General features: G+C 42.5%; 1 protein-coding gene across 4 annotated transcripts; it reads left to right on the top strand.

Annotated features, from left to right (window-relative positions):
- Nucleotides 1–1,276: 1,276 nt before the first annotated feature.
- LOC139613462 (myocardin) lies at nucleotides 1,277–16,965 on the top strand. Of its 4 annotated transcripts, none has more exons than XM_071470124.1 (16): nucleotides 1,277–1,584; nucleotides 2,520–2,673; nucleotides 7,457–7,510; nucleotides 8,512–8,567; nucleotides 9,082–9,148; nucleotides 9,934–10,059; nucleotides 10,184–10,380; nucleotides 10,568–10,708; nucleotides 11,666–11,831; nucleotides 11,954–12,152; nucleotides 12,265–12,409; nucleotides 12,530–13,117; nucleotides 13,209–13,307; nucleotides 13,502–13,603; nucleotides 13,693–13,747; nucleotides 13,837–16,965. In XM_071470124.1, exons 2-16 carry the CDS (start codon nucleotides 2,619–2,621, stop codon nucleotides 14,271–14,273), a joined length of 2,487 nt encoding a protein of 828 aa, XP_071326225.1. In that variant the 5' UTR covers nucleotides 1,277–1,584; nucleotides 2,520–2,618; the 3' UTR covers nucleotides 14,274–16,965. The 4 variants fall into 4 exon arrangements, with proteins under 4 accessions (XP_071326225.1, XP_071326224.1, XP_071326226.1 ...); XM_071470123.1 differs by having other exon boundaries at nucleotides 1,318–1,584; nucleotides 12,268–12,409; nucleotides 13,466–13,603; nucleotides 13,837–16,250; XM_071470125.1 differs by having other exon boundaries at nucleotides 1,443–1,584; nucleotides 13,466–13,603; nucleotides 13,921–14,407.
- The last annotated feature ends 2,092 nt before the right edge of the window (nucleotides 16,966–19,057 follow it).

The following is a 19,057-nucleotide window of genomic DNA, read 5'->3' as shown; positions in this document are numbered from 1 at the left end:
GGCGGTGTTTATATATGTGTTTGTGACGTGTGTGTGAAATGCATTTTATGGGGCATGAGAGGGGAAGCTGTCAAAGGTGAGACTTTATAATGATGAAAAACACAGATGTGCTGTGCAAATGGCACCTGAAAGAGCTGTCTGTCTGTAACCACGTATTAAATCAAGGTTCCCGTTCATTTTGTGTTCCATTAGTTGTTCCATTTTGTTCCATGGCAACCGTAATTGGCCCATGCAGTGCTATCTCTGCTCCATGTTCTCTGATTAGGGGATCTCGATGTCAGAGTCTTTCTTTCCACATCAGATAAAATGGCAGCAACCCCCCCCCCCGTTTCCCCATCGGCTCTCCTCCTGTCCTGTGCCACGTGTTGCACCCTCCCCCTTCCGATCCAACTTTTTGCTGTCTCCTCCGTCTCACCCTCTCTACCTCCCCTCTGTGTGTCCCCCCTCTATGACCTGCTGAACCAGCACACACTGGCCTGTCTGTCAAATCGACGGAACAGGTGCTCCAGCTACAACCTCACTTCCCCCACCACCCCCCTCCTCTGCAGCCCAAAGGCACACACACACACACACACACACACACACACACACACACACAAACACAGGACATAGACACATGTAAGAGAGCATGCATACATAGGCAGACCCTCTCCTCCACGTTCACCCGAGTTGTTTTGAAGGCTTGAACCTCGAGGTGATTTTGCACCACTGCTGATACATACTGTAAACTTTATGCTGACGGACACAGACTTACTGACCTGTGTCACACACACTCATACACCTACACACACGCATATGTGCACGCAAACACCAGCTACTAAATCACTTTAAGAGGGTGACCCAGAGGTATCTTGACAGGAGCATATGAGCCTTGCAGTGCTGCTGCAGTACATGATTTGATGTGAGTCCAAAACACTCCCGGGCTTTTCTCGCTGCCTTGTAATAAACCATCTCTTTATCCTGCCTTCACTTTTCCATCCATCACCCTATGTGGTGCTTCAGCTGCTTATGTTGAAGAACTGCTCTGTTCATCAGTGAGTCTACCTTTGACAAAGTTGTAACAAACAAACAAACAAACAAACAAACAAACAAACACAAAAGTGCTTATTGTTTGAATCTGCCCCCTCAGACATGTCAGTAGATGTCAAGGGGGGGGTGGATGGCTGCTGTGAGGGAGAGTTAGAGGAGGGGGGAGATGAGGCCATGGAGGGGGAGGGGTAAAGTTTGACAGTCGCTCACAGTTGGCACCAAGGATCCAGGATGCTTTGGGGCGGTCGGGGAGAGGGGCAGAGAGTGAGAGGCAGAGGTAGAGAGGGTGAGGTTTTATCGTAAGGGGACAGAGGAACTGCAGATCCTTTCTCTCCTTGCATTTCACCTTTAGGAACAGGAAGAAACTGAGAAGTGTGGAAAACGGGTCGAAAGAGAAAAAAAAAAAGGATATGAAAAGAACATGAAAGAAAGAAATCGTCATTAAACGCACTACGAAGTTCTCTCTTTCCCTCTCTTCCTCCATCTCGTACCTCTCTCAATTTAATCTTAAATCCACTCCAATTTCCCCCGAGGGACTCAATTCTCTCTCTTCCTGTAAGTATTCTCTTTCATTCTCCTGCTTTTATTCTCTCAGTGTTTTCAGCGACTTCTTGTGCTTCACTGCCCTACTGTGAAATAATGCCTGTGCCAGACAAGAAATCTCAATCAATTGCTTGTTATTTGATTGCACTGATGAGCGAGTGGCCTCTTCATATTGTAAATAAGTCAGGTGTGTGCATTTATGGAATTGGGAATAGGAAGAGCACTATGGTGATTTATTATGCATCACCTCAGCTATTCCAAAGCGCATGTGTGGCTTTGTGTGTGTGTGTTTGTCCATTCCCTTCAAACAGGCTTCCTCTGGGCGTTCTGTGGCTGGCCAGTTCAAATCAATATTGTTAACAGGTTGTGTGTGTGCACTAATGCAGCTTATGTAGATTCCCAGCTCTCTCTATTTGAGAGTCAGCCTCTCTTCTTTCCAGCGTGCGACACATTTGTGGTCCCGCTGTCACACTGCAAATGTGTGGTGCGATGCTGTAGGTGTTGCCAGTTCATGTTTGTCCGTCACAATCAGTGTCCTCCAGCTCTGACGTCTGCAGTATCTGCTGGGGCTTCTGTCTCCGTCACTCATGCGGGCTCAACTCTCCTCTTCCTCTTCTTCCTCTGGCTCCTCGCTCAGTCGCTCTAAAAGCCTCCTTGTCTGTTTAATTCTCTGTGTCGTTAGCTCTGTCTCCGTGGGTGGGCCTGTGTGACTCTCTGTGTGATTATGACAGGCTGTCTATAGGGAGGCCTGCTGTTGCCAGAGCAGCTCACCACAGTGTTCAGTCTGCCTGTGGGTCTGAGAGGCTTTGCGTCCGTATTTCCCTCTCAATCTATCTCCGCTGTGCTTTGTGTGCCTCTATCAATATCGGTTTGTGTCTATCAGTGGATTAACAAGCATCTGTCTCTCTCACTCTCCTGTTTCCTCTGCTCCCCTGCATCCCCAACAGCCAGGAGACAGAAGGAGAGGGGTCCATTCCTCCTGGTAGTGTGTCACCAGGAATTTCCTCTTTCTCTCTGCTTCACTCCCCCACAACTCCCCCTCCACCATGACACTGCTGGCCTCCGAGAGGTCGCTTCTCATCCGGAACAAGTTCCGCTCAGGTGAGGATCCTGGAGACTCCGCTCACAGCAATTAAAGGGGAGAAGGATTTATTTTCCAACAACAGCAGCTTTACATCTGAGGCATAATTGGCAACATTAGCATCAATATGAAGAGGTGAAGTGTTTGTGAGGGTTACTGGCTAGTCAGTCACGCTGTCTATCATGGGATCAATAGAATGTAGGTATTGATCATGGTGAATTGATTAAGTGATTGATACCCAGAAACAGAGATGTCTTGAACAGACATGAGGACAGCTGAGCACTGAGTGACACTTTTGGTGACTGGTTCTCTGTAGTCAAACAGAGAGTGGACCAGGAAAGTCCTTTTTATTTAAAGCCCCTATAATATAAAATATTCATGTTGACATTAACAACAGTCAGAGATAAAGTTTGACTTTTAACTAACTCAGCAAATCAGAGAAATATAGCTCCTACACCAAAGTTCAAGGTTTATTAGAAATTGTTTGATTCCAAAAAAACATTTGCTGAAGAATACAATAGCATGTCTTTTGTGGATTGAGTTTTTAATGTAAAGGTATGTTGCAGATGTAGGATTTGAATCCAGAATTTCCCACAGAAAAGTGTAAATCTCATTGTAGGTGATGGGTGTGATGATAACAGACCCACAGTCTGTAAGCAGACTGCAAAGTCTGTTAACATCTTACAGAAGAAACTGATCAAAAAACTTGCAAATTTAAATCTAAATTATATCCCTGACTGTACTAATCTAAAATATTATTTCACTGAATCTAGCCTGAGGATACGACCACTATTCTTTGACAAACAGCACTGAACAACCCTTCCCATAGCACAATGCAAGTTTTCCTACAAGTTGGAGCGGCTACTGCTGTGTTCCCAGGCCACTGTTAATATATAGGTGTGAGGAAATGACATAGAGTCAGTCCCCTAGGTGTAAAAGCACCCGCTGGAAAATGTGACTGTTTATGGCAGCTGCTCTGTTTGAAATCACATGTGTAGTTGAACATGAGGAATATCAGTTTTTCAGTTTTTATATATATATCAAAATGATGTTGAGCCTTTGGATACTGTTACCAAAATGTCATAAAATGTCTGCTTGTGATCCTTTGTCACAGCTTTTATGAGTATGAATTTTTCTAAGATTGTATAATTTTAATTATTTTAAGAGGCCCAAAGAAGTGAGAGTACCCATTATTTTAGAAAAAAATGCAATAAAGGAAAAATTTGAGAGTCAGAAAAAAAATAGACTTTGGTAACAGAAATATTTCTCATACTTTTGATCCTTGAAAAGTGCCCCTCAGATTTATCTTCGGACTGATAGCGAAGTTGGAAACCACTATATTATGTAAACAGTTTAGTGATAGACATGTAAACACACACACACACATGTACATAGACACACACATTAGCATCAATATTTCGAGGTGAAGGGTTTGTAAAGGTTATATTGGCTAGTCAGTCATCATGTCTATCATGTGATCAAAAGAGTGTAGGTATTGATCATGGTGAAGGGATTTAGTGATTGCGACCCACAGACAGAGATGTCTTGAATAGACATTAAGACAGCTGAGTGCTGTGTTTGTTGCTGTGTGACACTTTGACCAAGACATGAGCTGGTTTGTTCATCTACACAGTCAAACAGGCAGTGGACCTTTACCAGGAAAGGCCTTTTTATTTAAAGCCCCTATAATATTAAATATTTATGTTGACGTAAACAACAGTCAGAGATAAAGTTTGGAAAAGGAGCCTCAGTTATTTTCTATTAAGAATTGAACAGTGACAAACACAGCTAATCTGCTCCATTGTGTGACTCGATCAGATTTGAATGACAATGGTCGGGCAATATAAGCAAAACCCCACAGCTGTCATCAGATTTTGATTAAAATGCTGCTAAATCCCGATTGGTGCAGAGAACTACATGACGTTAGGTTTTGACGTTAGTCCCGTCAACTATGAACCAGTGAAAAAAAATTAAGGTCAAAAACAAAAATACAGAAAACTCTCATGTAAGCTATCTGAGTCCTCTAACTCTGGCAGAAAATGATGTGTTCATGTTGGACCCCTATTAATCATAGAGAGATGATGATGGGTGAGATATGTTTTCAGGGCCTTTAAACAAATCAGAGAAATAAAGCTCTGACACCAAAGTGCAAACTTTGTTATTAGAGATTATTTGATTCCAACACATTTTTGCTGGTTTGATTAAATTTGAAATTTTAAAGTGTATTGGATATGTTACTTAAGGGCACTGCATGTAACATCCAGGAAAGCCTTGGTAATAGTGACACCAGTGACCTTTAAGTTAACTGCAGTCAGCATCCCGCTCACACTCCGTAGGAAGTTAACTATAAACTATATTTTGATTATAAACTGTATTTTAAACCACATTTGACTCTCCAGTGCAGACACAATGTTAAAACAAAGCGTGGAGATAGGTCTGGCTATGCAAACTATAGTTTGACTAACTTAATGTTTTTTTTCAAATAGAGTTTATAAAGCATAATATTATTCTTAGTTAGCTAGCACAAATAGGTCAGCGTTAGCCAGCACAGGGTCAGTTTTGTTCGCCAAAACCAAAGGTCTCTCAATGAACAATGCTCGGCTGATGTTGACCCTGGGTATTCCTTGACGACAGTCATATTCCCCCTGAGGCCAGAGGGCGTTCATTAGACAAAACTTTTTTTTTTTGTTTTGTTTTTTGTGCTTAAGTGGAGTTTGTGTTCATGTTGTGCTAGGATTCAGTCGTTTGTTGATGTTAGCGGGCTCCAATTCCAAGCTAAGGTTAGCTAGCGTTACACGCTGCTGGTGCTGAAGGGGAGTGGAAGAGAGGCATTGAGACAAGGCATTCGGGAGCGAGCATAAACTCCAGTTCATCCTTTACATGGAAATCAGTCCACAGTGCTGTTGTAGACAAACAAGAAAGTTGGGGAAGGTCTTATTTCAATCAATCTGTTCACTCATTGGCAATACAAAAGAGATTAATACATATATATTGCTTCGCATTCGTACATATAGTACCTTTAAGATTAGTTTCCAAAATTTCCCACAGAAACATGTAAATATCATTCTAGGTGATGGGATTGATGAACCATGGACTGTAAGTAGCCTGCAAAGTCTGTCAAGTCTTATGGATGAAGCTGATCAGAAAACATGAAATCAAAATTATATCCCTTTTAGTTGTTCATTACTCTGCTGAATACAACTTTAGGATACAACCACTATCTGTGACAAACAGCATTGAACAATCCTTTACATAGCTGCATAATGCAAGTCTCCCCACAAGTTATAGTGGCTACTGTTGTGTTCCCAGGCAGCTGTCACAAACTGACTGGTAAAATAGAGAGGCGAGGAAATGACACAGAGACAGTCCCCTAGGTGTACAAGCACCTGCTGGAAAACGTGATTCTTTGTGGCAGCTGCTCTGTTTGAAATCATGTATGTACATAGCTGAGCATGAGAAATATCAGCCTATCAGTTTGCTAGTATATCAAACTGATGTTGATTCTTTGGATATTATCAGCCAATGTAGGATGTGACACAGTTTTTATTCATTGATTAACAATGAATTATTAACAATTTCATTTATTTTTGTTGACCTCTGACATTAATTGTTTCCAGCTTACATGTTACATATATTTGTGTATGCTTGATGTTAATTTCACAGGTAAGAAAACCTGCTAATCCTTATGTTAAATCCCTTAAACCCTTGTAAAACTGCTAAACCCATCAAACAAAATGCTTTTATTTGTTAATGAGTTGTGAGAAATTCAGACAAATTTGAATTAGGTTCAAATTAGAGGCCTGAAGAAGTGAGAGTCGCCAAGAAAATTGCAAATGAAAAAAAAAAAGAAGAAGAAAAATTTGAGTTAGAAAAAATAAATGTAAAATAAAAATTTTTTGGTAACAGAGATGTGTTTTTTCTGATCTAGATAATCCTTTAACAGTGTTTCTTAGATTTATCTTGGGACTTATCCCCTGGAAACCACTGTGTGAAGTTATGTGAATGGATTTCAAGACTGGTATTGGGAGTCCACTTCAAATCCAAAACAGTTTACATGCACATACGTGCACATACTAAAATCAAACTGAAAATCCACCCTGGCAATCACTGCTTCTCTAGTTTGTTATAAAGACAGAGCACATTGTGTAACTGTGCTCTAAATCCAGATTTCTAAGACGTTAAACTTTTGTTTTGAGTTGTCAGAGAGAAAGGAAAGCAGGAAGAGTATGGTTAGCAGCACAAATGAGGATGACGTGAGGAGTAGGGGATCTAAGAGGCTTGTGGAGAGAGTGGGACAGCTGACGGGGGGATGGGACCAACAGAAATAGACATACTGAGAGATAAATAGTTACTGCCCTCAACCCCCTGCGCAGTCCTCCCCTCCCCTCCTCTCGCCAGGTCTCTCAGGTCTCAAAACTGACCGAAACGTATCATGGGGCGAAGCACTCAGTGTAATGGGCCCGGCCCCACCTTGCTTCACCTGTTTGTGTGCATGTACTGAAAGCTAATGTGTATGTGCATACTTCTAGGGTGTAGGGGTGTGCAGGCTTGCAAGAAGATACATAATCTACAAGCACTGCAAAGTCATGAGATAATATAAGTTCCAAGGCGGTATCATTTAACAGTGATGGTGCTGTCTTCGTATTGCTCAACTCTTACCTTTTGACATCAGCATTATTTCTTTCCCCAGATAATTTGTCCTTTAAACAGAAGTCATACTAACTTACTGTTCCATCAGTGTGACTCGTAATATTTCATCATCTTTTCAACACAGCCAGCTCAATCTATGTTCTTGTCTTTCAGTCCTGCAGCTGAGGATTCAGAACCGAAGGCAGAGTGAAATCAATGCAGACCCTGGTTAGTCTATGTGTATCATTAACATTGTGATTGATCCATTTACACTATGACTGCAGGTTGGATTTCATGTTAATGATCTTCAAGTCACCTCTTTCACAGAAAGATGATTGCCTATTGATTACTCAATGTCTTTGCTTTTAGGGTTTTACCATATTACTGTCTTTTACTGTCATGTGATTTCACTTGACAGTGAATTTCAAGTTTAATCAAATGAATTTTTTGTGTTTAGGTATAGGCTTTAAAATCTCTGACTGTACAAAAATCCACTTTAAAGCTTAATGTTATCATATTATGTTGTATATCTAGAACAATGCCAGCGTTAACCAAACAATGTTAATAACAGGGGGAGAATCAGAATAACTTTTAGAACATGATGTAAAATTTTCATTATGAATCAGTGGAACCAATAACCTCAAAAATACATGATATGCAAAATGTGCATGGTGTCACATTAATCAGTCTGCACAAGGTCACACATCAGGATTGTAGAGATGCACTATTACAACACTGCATCTTTTAATTGTAATGAAGTTGGAAATGCAGTTAATATGCAGGGATTGTGCCAGTTTGGATACAAGCCTAAAAGTGCCGAGGTAACATATGTTCAGGAACAACATTATGCACTTAATATTCATTAAAAGTCATTATCTTAAGACATGTGTGTAGACAAATTAAGCCATAAGTACAAAATTAGCCTAAATTCCTCTACATCTGTGCAGAAATGGTTATACACTGTATCCCAGGTGCAGAAACCTGACAACCCATCCCAGGTATTTTAAGAGGCAGAGCACCTTGCTTCAGTTCCCTCCTAGTTGTCTGAAGTGGAAGCAGGTTTCACAGGAACTGCACATTCTGGTACCTGCCAACACAAAAGAGAGATGAGATGCTCCATGCTGTAATTTGGAGACATACCAAAATGAGAGTTTGTATTAAAAAAAACAAAAACTTGTCTGCGTGCATCGTCATTTCATCATATAACCACGTTTTGTCTGTTTCCATAGGGTTGAAATCTATCAGTCCGCCTCAAAAAGCAGAGAAAACCCAGAGTGAAGCTCTGGTGAGTAGCATCCTATTTCTAAACTACAGGTCAAACACTGACTTTGATACATTAAAAGCCAAGCTGACATGTAAATGCATTTTCTCCTCCAGGTATTTATTTATTATGTTTTTTAATTTATATTCATTTGCATTGTTGATTATATGTGATAGACCAAAATGACACCAGATTTTTTTTTTACTTGTAATTCTCAAATAATACTGTAAGTTCATAAGAAATGAATTAACATGAATTTTGAGAAATGATTATCATAGGCCAGTGCTGCTTCCACCATTGAATGGTGGTTGGTTTCCGCCTAAACTAAAAAGAATCAATTTGCACAAGTGTCTATAAGAAATCTTTGTAGCAATGGATCAAAGCTCTATTTTACCTTGCAAATACTGTGGGGGAAACACTGGTGTAAATCAGTACTTCTTTAGACCACATTGGCATTGAAGTTAAATTTTAACTTTTCCCTGAATGAACTGCTTTGTAATCTCTGGGCTCTGGCTGTTGGTTTGACCTCCTGATGCAGCATCTAACTGACGACGGTGCCACTCAGAAGTTGCCCCCTAGTGGTCTGAACACTGAAACTGCACAAGGTGATGCCCTGTCTACAGTAATGTCGCTGTCTCCTTCCTGCTTCACCCTGTATGCTCCCCAAACAACTGTATAGTAACACATTTCCCCATCTCTCTCTCTTCTTTCTGTCTGTATTTTATCATGTCTGTGCTGACTTGCACTCTCTGTTGTATAGTAGCTGTGTGAGGCAATGAAGTGTGTAAATCTGGCAGTGGCCCTTGTGTTTCATCAGCTGTCAGTTAAATAGAAATGTGACCTTGTTGCACACTATATCTCTGCATTTTAAGCAGCCTGGAAACATATCAGTGATTGACAGCACATGATAAACCCACCCATCCGGGGATCAGAGTCATCTTTTTCTGCCAGTACTGACATCTCTCGCTCTCATCTCTCGTTCTCTCTTTATCTCTCCTCCTCCTCTCCACACCCTCTAACCTTAACCTTACAATTTGAAAAAAAAACTGTTATTCTAATATCTGGCTTTTCAAACTGTCTGGTTTCCTAAACAGTCCCTTTCTGCCCTTTTAAAAATGGTGTGTGAATGTGTGTGTGTTCATATCCAGGGGAATATATATCTCCCTATGGGCAGGAGTGTTTACTATTTTTTGATGCCTCTGCTGGTTTGATTTGGGACTGATTGCCTGTGGCAACACTGTTGTGCATGCTCACATCACATATGTTCTGAAATCCTGTTGCTTCTCTCTCTCTCTCCAATCTCTTCTCCCCTCTCTCTCTGCTGATCTCCCATCTGTCCCCCTTCTCTCCACTTATCTGCACCGTTCCTCCCTCTGTCTGCCACCTGTAGAGAGGACTGTGTCTGGCGCCCAGAGGCAGAAGAAGGCTCGCCAGGCGCAGGACCTCACTGAGAGGATCCAACATCAGCCTGGACCTGTGGAGCAGCAGCACGAACACAGGATTCCCCTGGAGAACCGTGAGTCAACACGCATCCGCATGCACCAGCACACAGAGACAGAGTCACACACATTTCTTATTTCCCAACCAATCTCCTCTGCTCCCCTTTTGACCTTACCTCCTTTCACTTCTCATTTCCTCAGGTCCTGCCTCTTTCCCTCTGTCCACTGATGTCTTTGAAGAGGACATCTCCTCCTGCTCCTCCTCTTCACCCAATGAGCAAAATGGCGTCCACCAGTCACCATGCTTTTCTTCTTTGCCAGGGCTCTCAGGTGACCAGTTACTTAGTGACTTCTCAGCTGTGGGCCCGCCCCTAAACCACAGCCCCAGTCATGCTCAGGTGAGGAAACTATGTAGAGATTTAGTTTGATTAAGACTCATGTATTGCACTGTGTTGGATGTAACGAGAAAGTCAATTAATTCTCACCAATCAACTCACAAAACAAACCAAAGTAAAGATTAACAGGCTTATGAGTTTATAAATATCCTTGTATGTCAACTCTGATAATCTGATATTCTGCCTTCAGTCTGGTTTGGCGTTGCTCCCGGCAACCGAGGGCATCAGACAACCTATGAGTGTAACACTGGGTGAATCGAACTCCATGGCAACAACTGGGAGACCAAATGGGATGTATCTGACCTCTCAGACCACACCCCTGCTGCCAAAGGTAATGTTGGCTCTTTTGGTTCATTTAAAATTTATAAGGACTTTTATTGTTCTGAATTTTTTTATTACAATGAAAGAAATGTGGTTATACGACAGTTTAGACCATCTTGAGATTGCACCAGCCTGTCAAAATGTTGACACTCCAACCCATGGGAACTCATTACTACATTGTTACGTGACCACTCATGGGTTGGACCACACCCATCTTTGAACTTGGCCGTCATTTTGGTCTCAGCTACACACCTGCAAGGTTTTGTGACTGCATCCTTCACAGTGTGATGACAAAAGTGCGGTTACAAAGTCTGTCCACAGACAGACAGATAAACAGCTGCCATAGTCCTCAAAACCACATCTGCGGTAATTCCCACTACAGTCAAGGACCACATTTTGCCATGATGACACACATACACACACACACACACACACATCCACACACACACACACACACACACACACACACACAGAGGACAGAAACAATACTAGTCCCACTGTCGCAGCTGGTAATCAACATTAGACTGTGTATGTGCTTGCTATGGTGACATATATTCACAGCAGGTATACAACAACAGATAAAAGAGCACTGTGGAGGTCTTTAACCTAACAGGACAGTCACTCCTCTGTTTTGTCAAACACAATGCTCTGCTCTAAGCTGCTCTGCATTCATTACTGTCACTTTGCACTTCTGGGGTAGCTCAGTATTTGCCCCGTAGGTTAACACATTCACACACAAGCAGCGTTGCTGTATGTCAGAACCAGCACATGCTGTCATTTGGAGTTTTGTGAGGCATTTATACATTTCATGTAAGAGTTTAACCTTGACATGGGGCAAATACTGTCAAACGTGAAATGACTTGACATTTTCTCTGGGATATTTGATAAGCTATTCTTAAAATTACTCTCTAGAACCACAGTACGGTTACAGTGTAAGGAATCATGGGCAATATCTGTGTCTCTACAGACAGCTCGGCCTCCCAGCCCTGCCTGCTCCTCCTCCCTGCCCTCCTCCCTAAACTTCAACCACCTACCCCGCCCACGGAAACCGAGGGACACCAAACCCAAGATGAGGAAACTCAAGTATCACCAGTACATTCCTCCAGACCAGAGAGGAGGGTCAGGGACTGGAGGTACCAATTGTTTTATTCTTCTTCATTTATTCTCAAATTGATACATTTATTTTCATTAGTTTATTTAATGCTTGCTCTTATTGCTAGCTGTTTAACATCAAGCCTAAAACAAATATTTCCAGGGGGAGGAGCCAAACAAAAGAGCCCTACCTCTACCCAGTCTTTAGACCCGGCCTATTCCCATCTCCTGAAGCAGCAGCAGGTCTTCCTCCAGCTTCAAATCCTTCAAAACCAGCAGCAGCAACAACAGCAACAGCAACAGCAACAGCAACCACAACAGCAACAACTACAACCACAACAACAGCTAACTGTTGTACCCAGGTACACATAGAGTTCCCTATTGACAGTGCTGGGCAATTCAAATTGAGCCAAATATGCAACAAGACATTAGACATATGGTTTGGGTAAGCTAATGCCTCTGTCATTTGTTCAGCAGAGATCACAGTGATCTTGTGAAGTCCTCTGGAGCCATGCCCCTGAACCCCCAACCTGTTCCTGCCACAACAAACCACACCCCCATGGACACAAACCCCACGTCCAAACCTGAGCTTCTCCCTGCAAATCTTGTCGATCTAACAGTAAGAATGTCTATCACATAAGAATGGCTCTAAAAAGCTTAAAAATGTCTGAGAACTGATTCATGATATAGAGAGACACTGTCCTTTGATCTTCCGTCCTCACCTTCTCCCATTCCTCAGGTGTCAGAGTTGCGGCAGCAGCTGCGTAAGCGTGGCCTCCCTGTCTCTGGTACCAAGCCTGCCCTGTTGCAGCGTCTCCGCCCCTTCCAGCTTCCCCAGGCTTGCCTCACCCCTGTTCCCCTGTGCCAGCTGGGTGCCAGCATGGAGCCCCTCACCCCCTGCCCTCCACTTCCACCCAGCCAGAGCCCTGGCTCAAGCTCCAGCTCTGGACCGGACTCGCCCAGTAGCAGTCCGAACCAACAGCTCTACATCCAGGACAGGGGAATTCCTAATGGGATTCTCAGTGACTGTCCAAGTGGAATTCTGAACGATGTCCCAAACAGGTTCACAAATGCTGCGTCAGTCAGTTTGCCAGGTGAACAGTGTGGTCTTACCAACGCTGTCTTCCTGGCTCCTGCCAGCACCGCCTCAGGAACTCCCAGTCCCAGTCTACCCATGTCGTCCTCTTCACCCCTGCAGTGTGGGACTCCCTGGAGAACTGAGAACAAGCAGCAGCAGCAACAGCAGCAGGAGCTGAGTGTGGAGCTGGAGATGAGGGAGAGGATAAGGAGCAGACCCAGGGACCGCTCCACTAACGCAGGCAATGAGGTGAGAACAGACAGGCTTGGCTGTGTTGAAGAACTGTTCATTTAATGAGATGCGAATAACACTCATTATTACCATTTTACAATTCCTCTAGTCTTGTGAGGGATCCCTTCATCCTTTCCTGCAACAGGATCCAGGATGCCCCAGGGGGAAGCCAGAAACAGATGCGCCGACTGAGGTGTTGTTTACACAGGTAAACACTCAAATCAATACACACATTTCTTGGATAATCACAAATGTTGAAGATTCTTTCAAGGGTATATTACAGCACACTTTCAATATAGAAACTCTTAAAACAGAGCATACTCTCATCACCACCTGTCAACTAATTTATGCCCGCTTTATAATCAGGTGTTTTGCTTCCAACCATGTGATGTGATTGGCCAGGACTTTGAGCTGCCAGTCCAGATTACTGCAAGTCCTGTGCAGACCTTGCCCGGTGTTCGGAGTTTGGAAGAAGAACTACAGGAGGCGATCCAGAAAGCACAGGTTAGCGTTGGTGGATGCATTGGAAGAGGTCACCCAGAGTTTCTTTTGCACAGCGGGAACTAAGCTTTTATCCTCCCTCTTGACCACAGATGGACCCTCGGCAGTCCATAGATGATATTCTGGATGAACCTATTACTTGTGTTGGTGAGTATCCCATAATTAATAAAGAATACAATTTAAATGGTACTCATATATCTTTCAGGATTTAATCCTTTTTACTACCTCTTTTCTAGGCTCTGTCAATGTCTCTGATCATAAATCTTCTGCCCACTCTGCCCCTGGCCCTTCTCCTCCTCCTCCTCCTCCTCCTCCTCAAGCCGATCAGTCCCAGGCCTCCAAGCAGCAGACCAGGGATGAAAACTTCCTGCCCTCACCCCTTTGCTCCTCTCTTTTGCTGGAGCTTCCCCCATCTCCAGCTGTGATAAACCCCAGCCAGGTTGTCCCAGCTCCCCCCCCACCTCCAATCTGTACCTCCCCTCTGCCGTCTACTGGGAAGTCACGGAAAAGACGGGCTCCGCCACCTTTTGACGCTGCTGACTGGCTTGAAACGCTGACTTCTGGCCTCCGCCCTCTGACTCCACCGACAGCTCCCTTTGTTGAGTCAGACTTCAGTCTGGATTCAGATCTGAATGTCAATCGAGTGTTGGATCTGATGATAGAGCAGTGGTGAGGACTTGTGTGCACATATCTGTTTGTAACTCCTTTGTATGTACAGTAGGTGAGCATTGTATTTTTTCATGGTTATGAATGCGGCAAACTGTATGCATCCCACTGAGGGCACAAAATTGTGAATAGAGACCTCCGTCCATCCATCCATCCATCCATCCATCCATCCATCCATTCATTCATCCATCCATCCATTCATTCATCCATCTATCCATCCATCACTGATAGGCTGTTAGAGTCACTGGCTCCACGCAATGTCGAGAGCTGGATTCATTGCAGCGATCAGATCAAACATAGCTTTGATGGGGCAATGAGAGCTTAACCACATGCACGCACATGTAACCTATGCACACATAGACAATGCAGAGCACTATTTAAAAGCACTTGGGCTCAGCCAGAAATGGCAAACAAGCAACACATCTGTGGATTGACACACTCCACAGCCCAATGTTTGCAGTGCAAAACAAAAGAAAACCTGGTAGCGTATTAATTTAAACATGCTTCCTGGCTGCACTGGGAGAATGTTGTTTCTGACTTATCTCCAAAACCCGTTGTCGGATTGGGTTGAGTGTGGCCCCTGGTGTCATTGAGTCCTAGCCATTCATAAAGCCCATTTAGAGTGTGTAAAAGCCAGACAGAGCACACAGCTTGTGTGTGGCTCCAAACCTTAACCCCGGTGCCAGACACACAGTCGGCATGCAGGGAGAGAAATCTGGCAGAAGCTACAAACAAGCAGTGTGTGTGTGTGTGTGTGTTTGTGTAAATGTGCAAGCTTGTGTGTGTACGTTTTTTTAAGTATGCGTGTGTTCACTGTATCTGACTATGTGTGACTGTGCACACAAGACTGCTTTTGTTTGTCATTGTGTCAACGCACAAATGCTTCCATGTATATTCATCAGCATTAATGCCAAATGCACTTGTAGCTATTTGTTTGCCTACAGTTAAGGGTGCCTGTTTGTGTGTGGTATGAATGATCTGTGAGAGGATACGTGTGAAAGACACAGAGATGAGGCAGAGGATTTCTGTGTCCACATTTCAGACCAGACATTTCACTGTAGTCTCATTGCCAGCGGGCAGTGACTCCAGCGTAGTTATCCAGTGTAATCATCAGAACAACCACATTACCTTGTTCAAGTCACTGTTCTCCAGGAGAGCAATCAGCAACCACCCCATAAATAGTCCCCATACAAATGCACCACTCAGACAAGTGAAAGTTTCCTCATCACTTTGTACAAACAGGTGGTCATTTTGTTCCCTGATTAACCCCCAACAGTGTCTGGCCTGCTGCTCAGTGCTTCCCCTGCCACTTGCAAAGCCAGATTTAGCACAATTTATAACCCAACACCAAGGCCACACCTGTTCACTTAGTGTAAATTAATTCCACAGATGTATTATTTGACATTGTTAAATCTTTGCTGTACATTTCAATATACAAAATGACCATTTCTATGAAGAGAAAATGCACTGTAGAATTAGCACTAAATAATATGTTTGGATGTAACATGTCACATGACCACAGGTGAGCTTGTCAGTTGAAGCTGATACAGTAAATGCTGCACATTTTCTTAATGGTGACAGTGATTTTGCTTTTATATTCTACATGATTTACTGGTCATGCAGAAATGGGTACATTATTTGTTTGCATAATGCATGTTCAGTGAGTAATGTCCATTCTCAGCCCCACTTAACATAATGACATTAATGAAAAAAATCTGACAGAGGGTAGCTGTCATTAACCTCTGCTGTACCAGATAAATGTGATTTGATACAAGATCCCATCTACGTAAAATTATATTCTAGCCTTAATTGGCCACATATCCCATTGATCATTTTGGAGAGCTTTGACTGGCTCATTCATATCTGGAATATTTGTATCATTTGATAACTAACTGGGAGTCCTTCTGTATGACCACTTTATTTTGAAAAAAAAGTGTTTTGTCCCCTGCTGTGTGTTAAAATAAAAGTTAAGTGCTGAGTGCAATATGATTTGTGTAAAGGCCACAGAAACAGGCAGATCTGAGGTCACGCCACGGTATGTTCATGTCATGTTTGCTGCCAGCCTGTTTCTTGTTCTGATGATAAACCAGCGTCTTACTAAGCAAGACAGCCATGGTGAGTTATTAGAAGAAGATATCTTGGCAAATCTTCAGCTTAATGTTGAAGCAGTTCTTGAACAGCTTTAATGAGACTATGAAAAATGCAGTTAGATGTGAATGGATAGCTATGATAATCATAGAGATCAGTAAACATTGCCTACTGCATGAAAAAAAAGAAAAAAGAAAATTGATTGGCAGGAGAGTAAGATGCTACCTCCTGTGACTTCCAGTGCTTTAGGGCTTACACCAGTGTTTTCCTTGTTTCTCATTTAATTTCCAAACACTGGTGCAGAGTCTCCTGGAACACCCCTGAGACTGTTTCACAGGTTTGATTAAACCTAGGTTTAATACTTCTGCTCTAAACTGGCTTTGACCTGATCTAGGCTGGAAGCTGGTAAGGACAGACGTCGACTGGGTGTTTCAGGTTACTGAGACTCTGTTGGCCAATTCTGCTGCTATAAATGCCTTATTGTAAAATGTGAGACAAAATAAAATCTGTTTGCTTTTATTTATTATGTAACTTATTCATGAAAAAGATACCAACCTCTGTCCAAAATGTATTTGAAAGCGTTAAGAAAATTAAAGTCTTAATAGATTTTCTATGTGGTTCCACTTTGTTTCTTTTATCCATGTTAAGCGAGCAAACAGCTCATTGCTGTGAAATGGCACGCTGAAGGGATTAACAAGTAGACTGCTTTATGAGGAAAGAACTACTGATTGCTTATATATTTCACAAGAAACTGTCCCAAATTATGTCTTATCAAATATTGATGATCACAAAGTAAATTAAATATTCATTTGTACCAATATGCTGCTTAAATATCCATGAAACAGCACTAACATCCACACAGCTTGATGGTTAATCTTCATAATGACACAGTTTTGTAACGTGGAGGAACAAAGATGTAGCTATAAATAAGAACCTGGATAAACTGTGACCTCTAATCAGTGATCATCATAAGGAAGAGGACCACCCAAAGGAACAAAAAAGGTCACATCAATACTATTTAATATCATTCATCCATCCATCCATTAGCTCTACTCATTTATCCTCGAGGGTCGCAGAGGGGCTGGAACCTATCTCAACTGACACTGGGCAAGGGCGGGGTACACCCTGGACAGGTTGTCAGTCAATCAAAGGCCTGACACATAGAGACAGACATCCATTTACACAAACATTCACACCTACAGGCAACTTACAGTCACCAATTAACCTAACCTGTGTGTCTTTAATGGGAGGAAACCCGGGCAATCCAAGGACTGTGGCCCCAGCCGCCCACCAGGTTCTTTTCCTGTGAGGCATGGTGCTAACCACCAACCAGCTATTTAATATCATAGGGGTCCCAGATGTATGAGTTTTAGGTCATAATGATTAATAGCCCTGTTATAGGGGCACATTGAAAGCACAGTTGTGCAAACATATCATAATCCATGTAAGGTACAGTACTGTGTGACAAAACTGTAGTTTGGGAAAAATGGTGTTAACAAACTTGTTCTAAATTTGTAATTAAGGAGGGGAAAGAGGAGAAAGGCTATATTATAAAGTGTTACCCATATCAGTGTCATGTCAATCCATTCAAAATACATCTAAACCACAAATGTGAACCTCATGTTGTTACTAGAGGAAAAGTAAGAAGATTATGAAAGTCAGTAGGATTCATCCTGTGGGTACCATGAGTTTCTGCACAAAATAATAAACTAATAATCGATCCAATGTCAAGACATTTCACTAAAAAACAAAAATGTCAACTTGCTGGTGATTCTCGTGGCAATCCATCTAATAGTTGTTAAAGTATTTCAGTCTGGACCAAAGTATAGCGCTAACTATAGTATAGGACTGACTAACAGACCAACAATGCCATCCATAGAGCCACACTGCTAGCACGGCCAAGAATGAGTTAATATGTTTTTACTGAATGTGGTAGCTGTTTTTCTTACTTGCTGTACTGCTGATGTATTCTGTATTTGACAGTCCATGATTTTTTTCATTTGCCAGTACTCCTGCAAACTGCTTCTACTGTAAACTGCATCTCCTAATGAACGGAGAAGCTAGGCTTAATGGATCCACATGAATCTGATGGATGAGTCAGGGTGTTTTTCCTCTCTGATGTCGTGCCAAACAACTCACATTGCTCTTCAATGCAAGAAAACGCCTTTAGAGAGTATTTGCTTTTTTCACTTTAGACTTGATGACTTTATAGTAATCTTCAGCAGATAAGACACTCTTACTACAAATGAGCTAACTCTATAAAAGCATGTGAGTTGATTAATTGATTGAGCGATCACAGAACAAGATGTGGTGTGAGGATCAATCTCCATTCCAATCAAAGACGGGAATATAAAGATACAGCAGACAATTCTGTAGAAATCAGAGAGATCTAAACCAGCCAGTGTGTCGGCTGTATAGCGAGCTGAAGCTGCATGTGTTGATAAGTTTAACTCTACCATACCTGCCTAGAGACCAGGCACAAAGGGAAGAAATAAGATGAGACAATCTACTCTCTTTGACTTATCCACCCAGGGGTGAGAGTGGGTTTTCACAGGGGTAATACTCCAAAGCTGTGACCACGGTGTAATGAGGGATTCTCTGTAATTGCCCTTCTAGCCGTTCCACATGACTTCCTCCTCACCCCCCCTTGCAATAACTGCTTCCTGCACGATTTCATGGGAATTAAAGAGAGAAAGGTGTGTT

This window comes from Trachinotus anak, unplaced genomic scaffold, assembly GCF_046630095.1.
Source record: "Trachinotus anak isolate AG129_WGS33_773 ecotype Australia unplaced genomic scaffold, CSIRO_AGI_Tana_v1 ptg000032l, whole genome shotgun sequence".
Taxonomy (NCBI): Eukaryota; Metazoa; Chordata; class Actinopteri; order Carangiformes; family Carangidae; genus Trachinotus; species Trachinotus anak.
The sequence above is the reverse complement of the archived record's forward strand: the minus strand, read 5'-3'. Positions and strand labels throughout refer to the sequence as shown.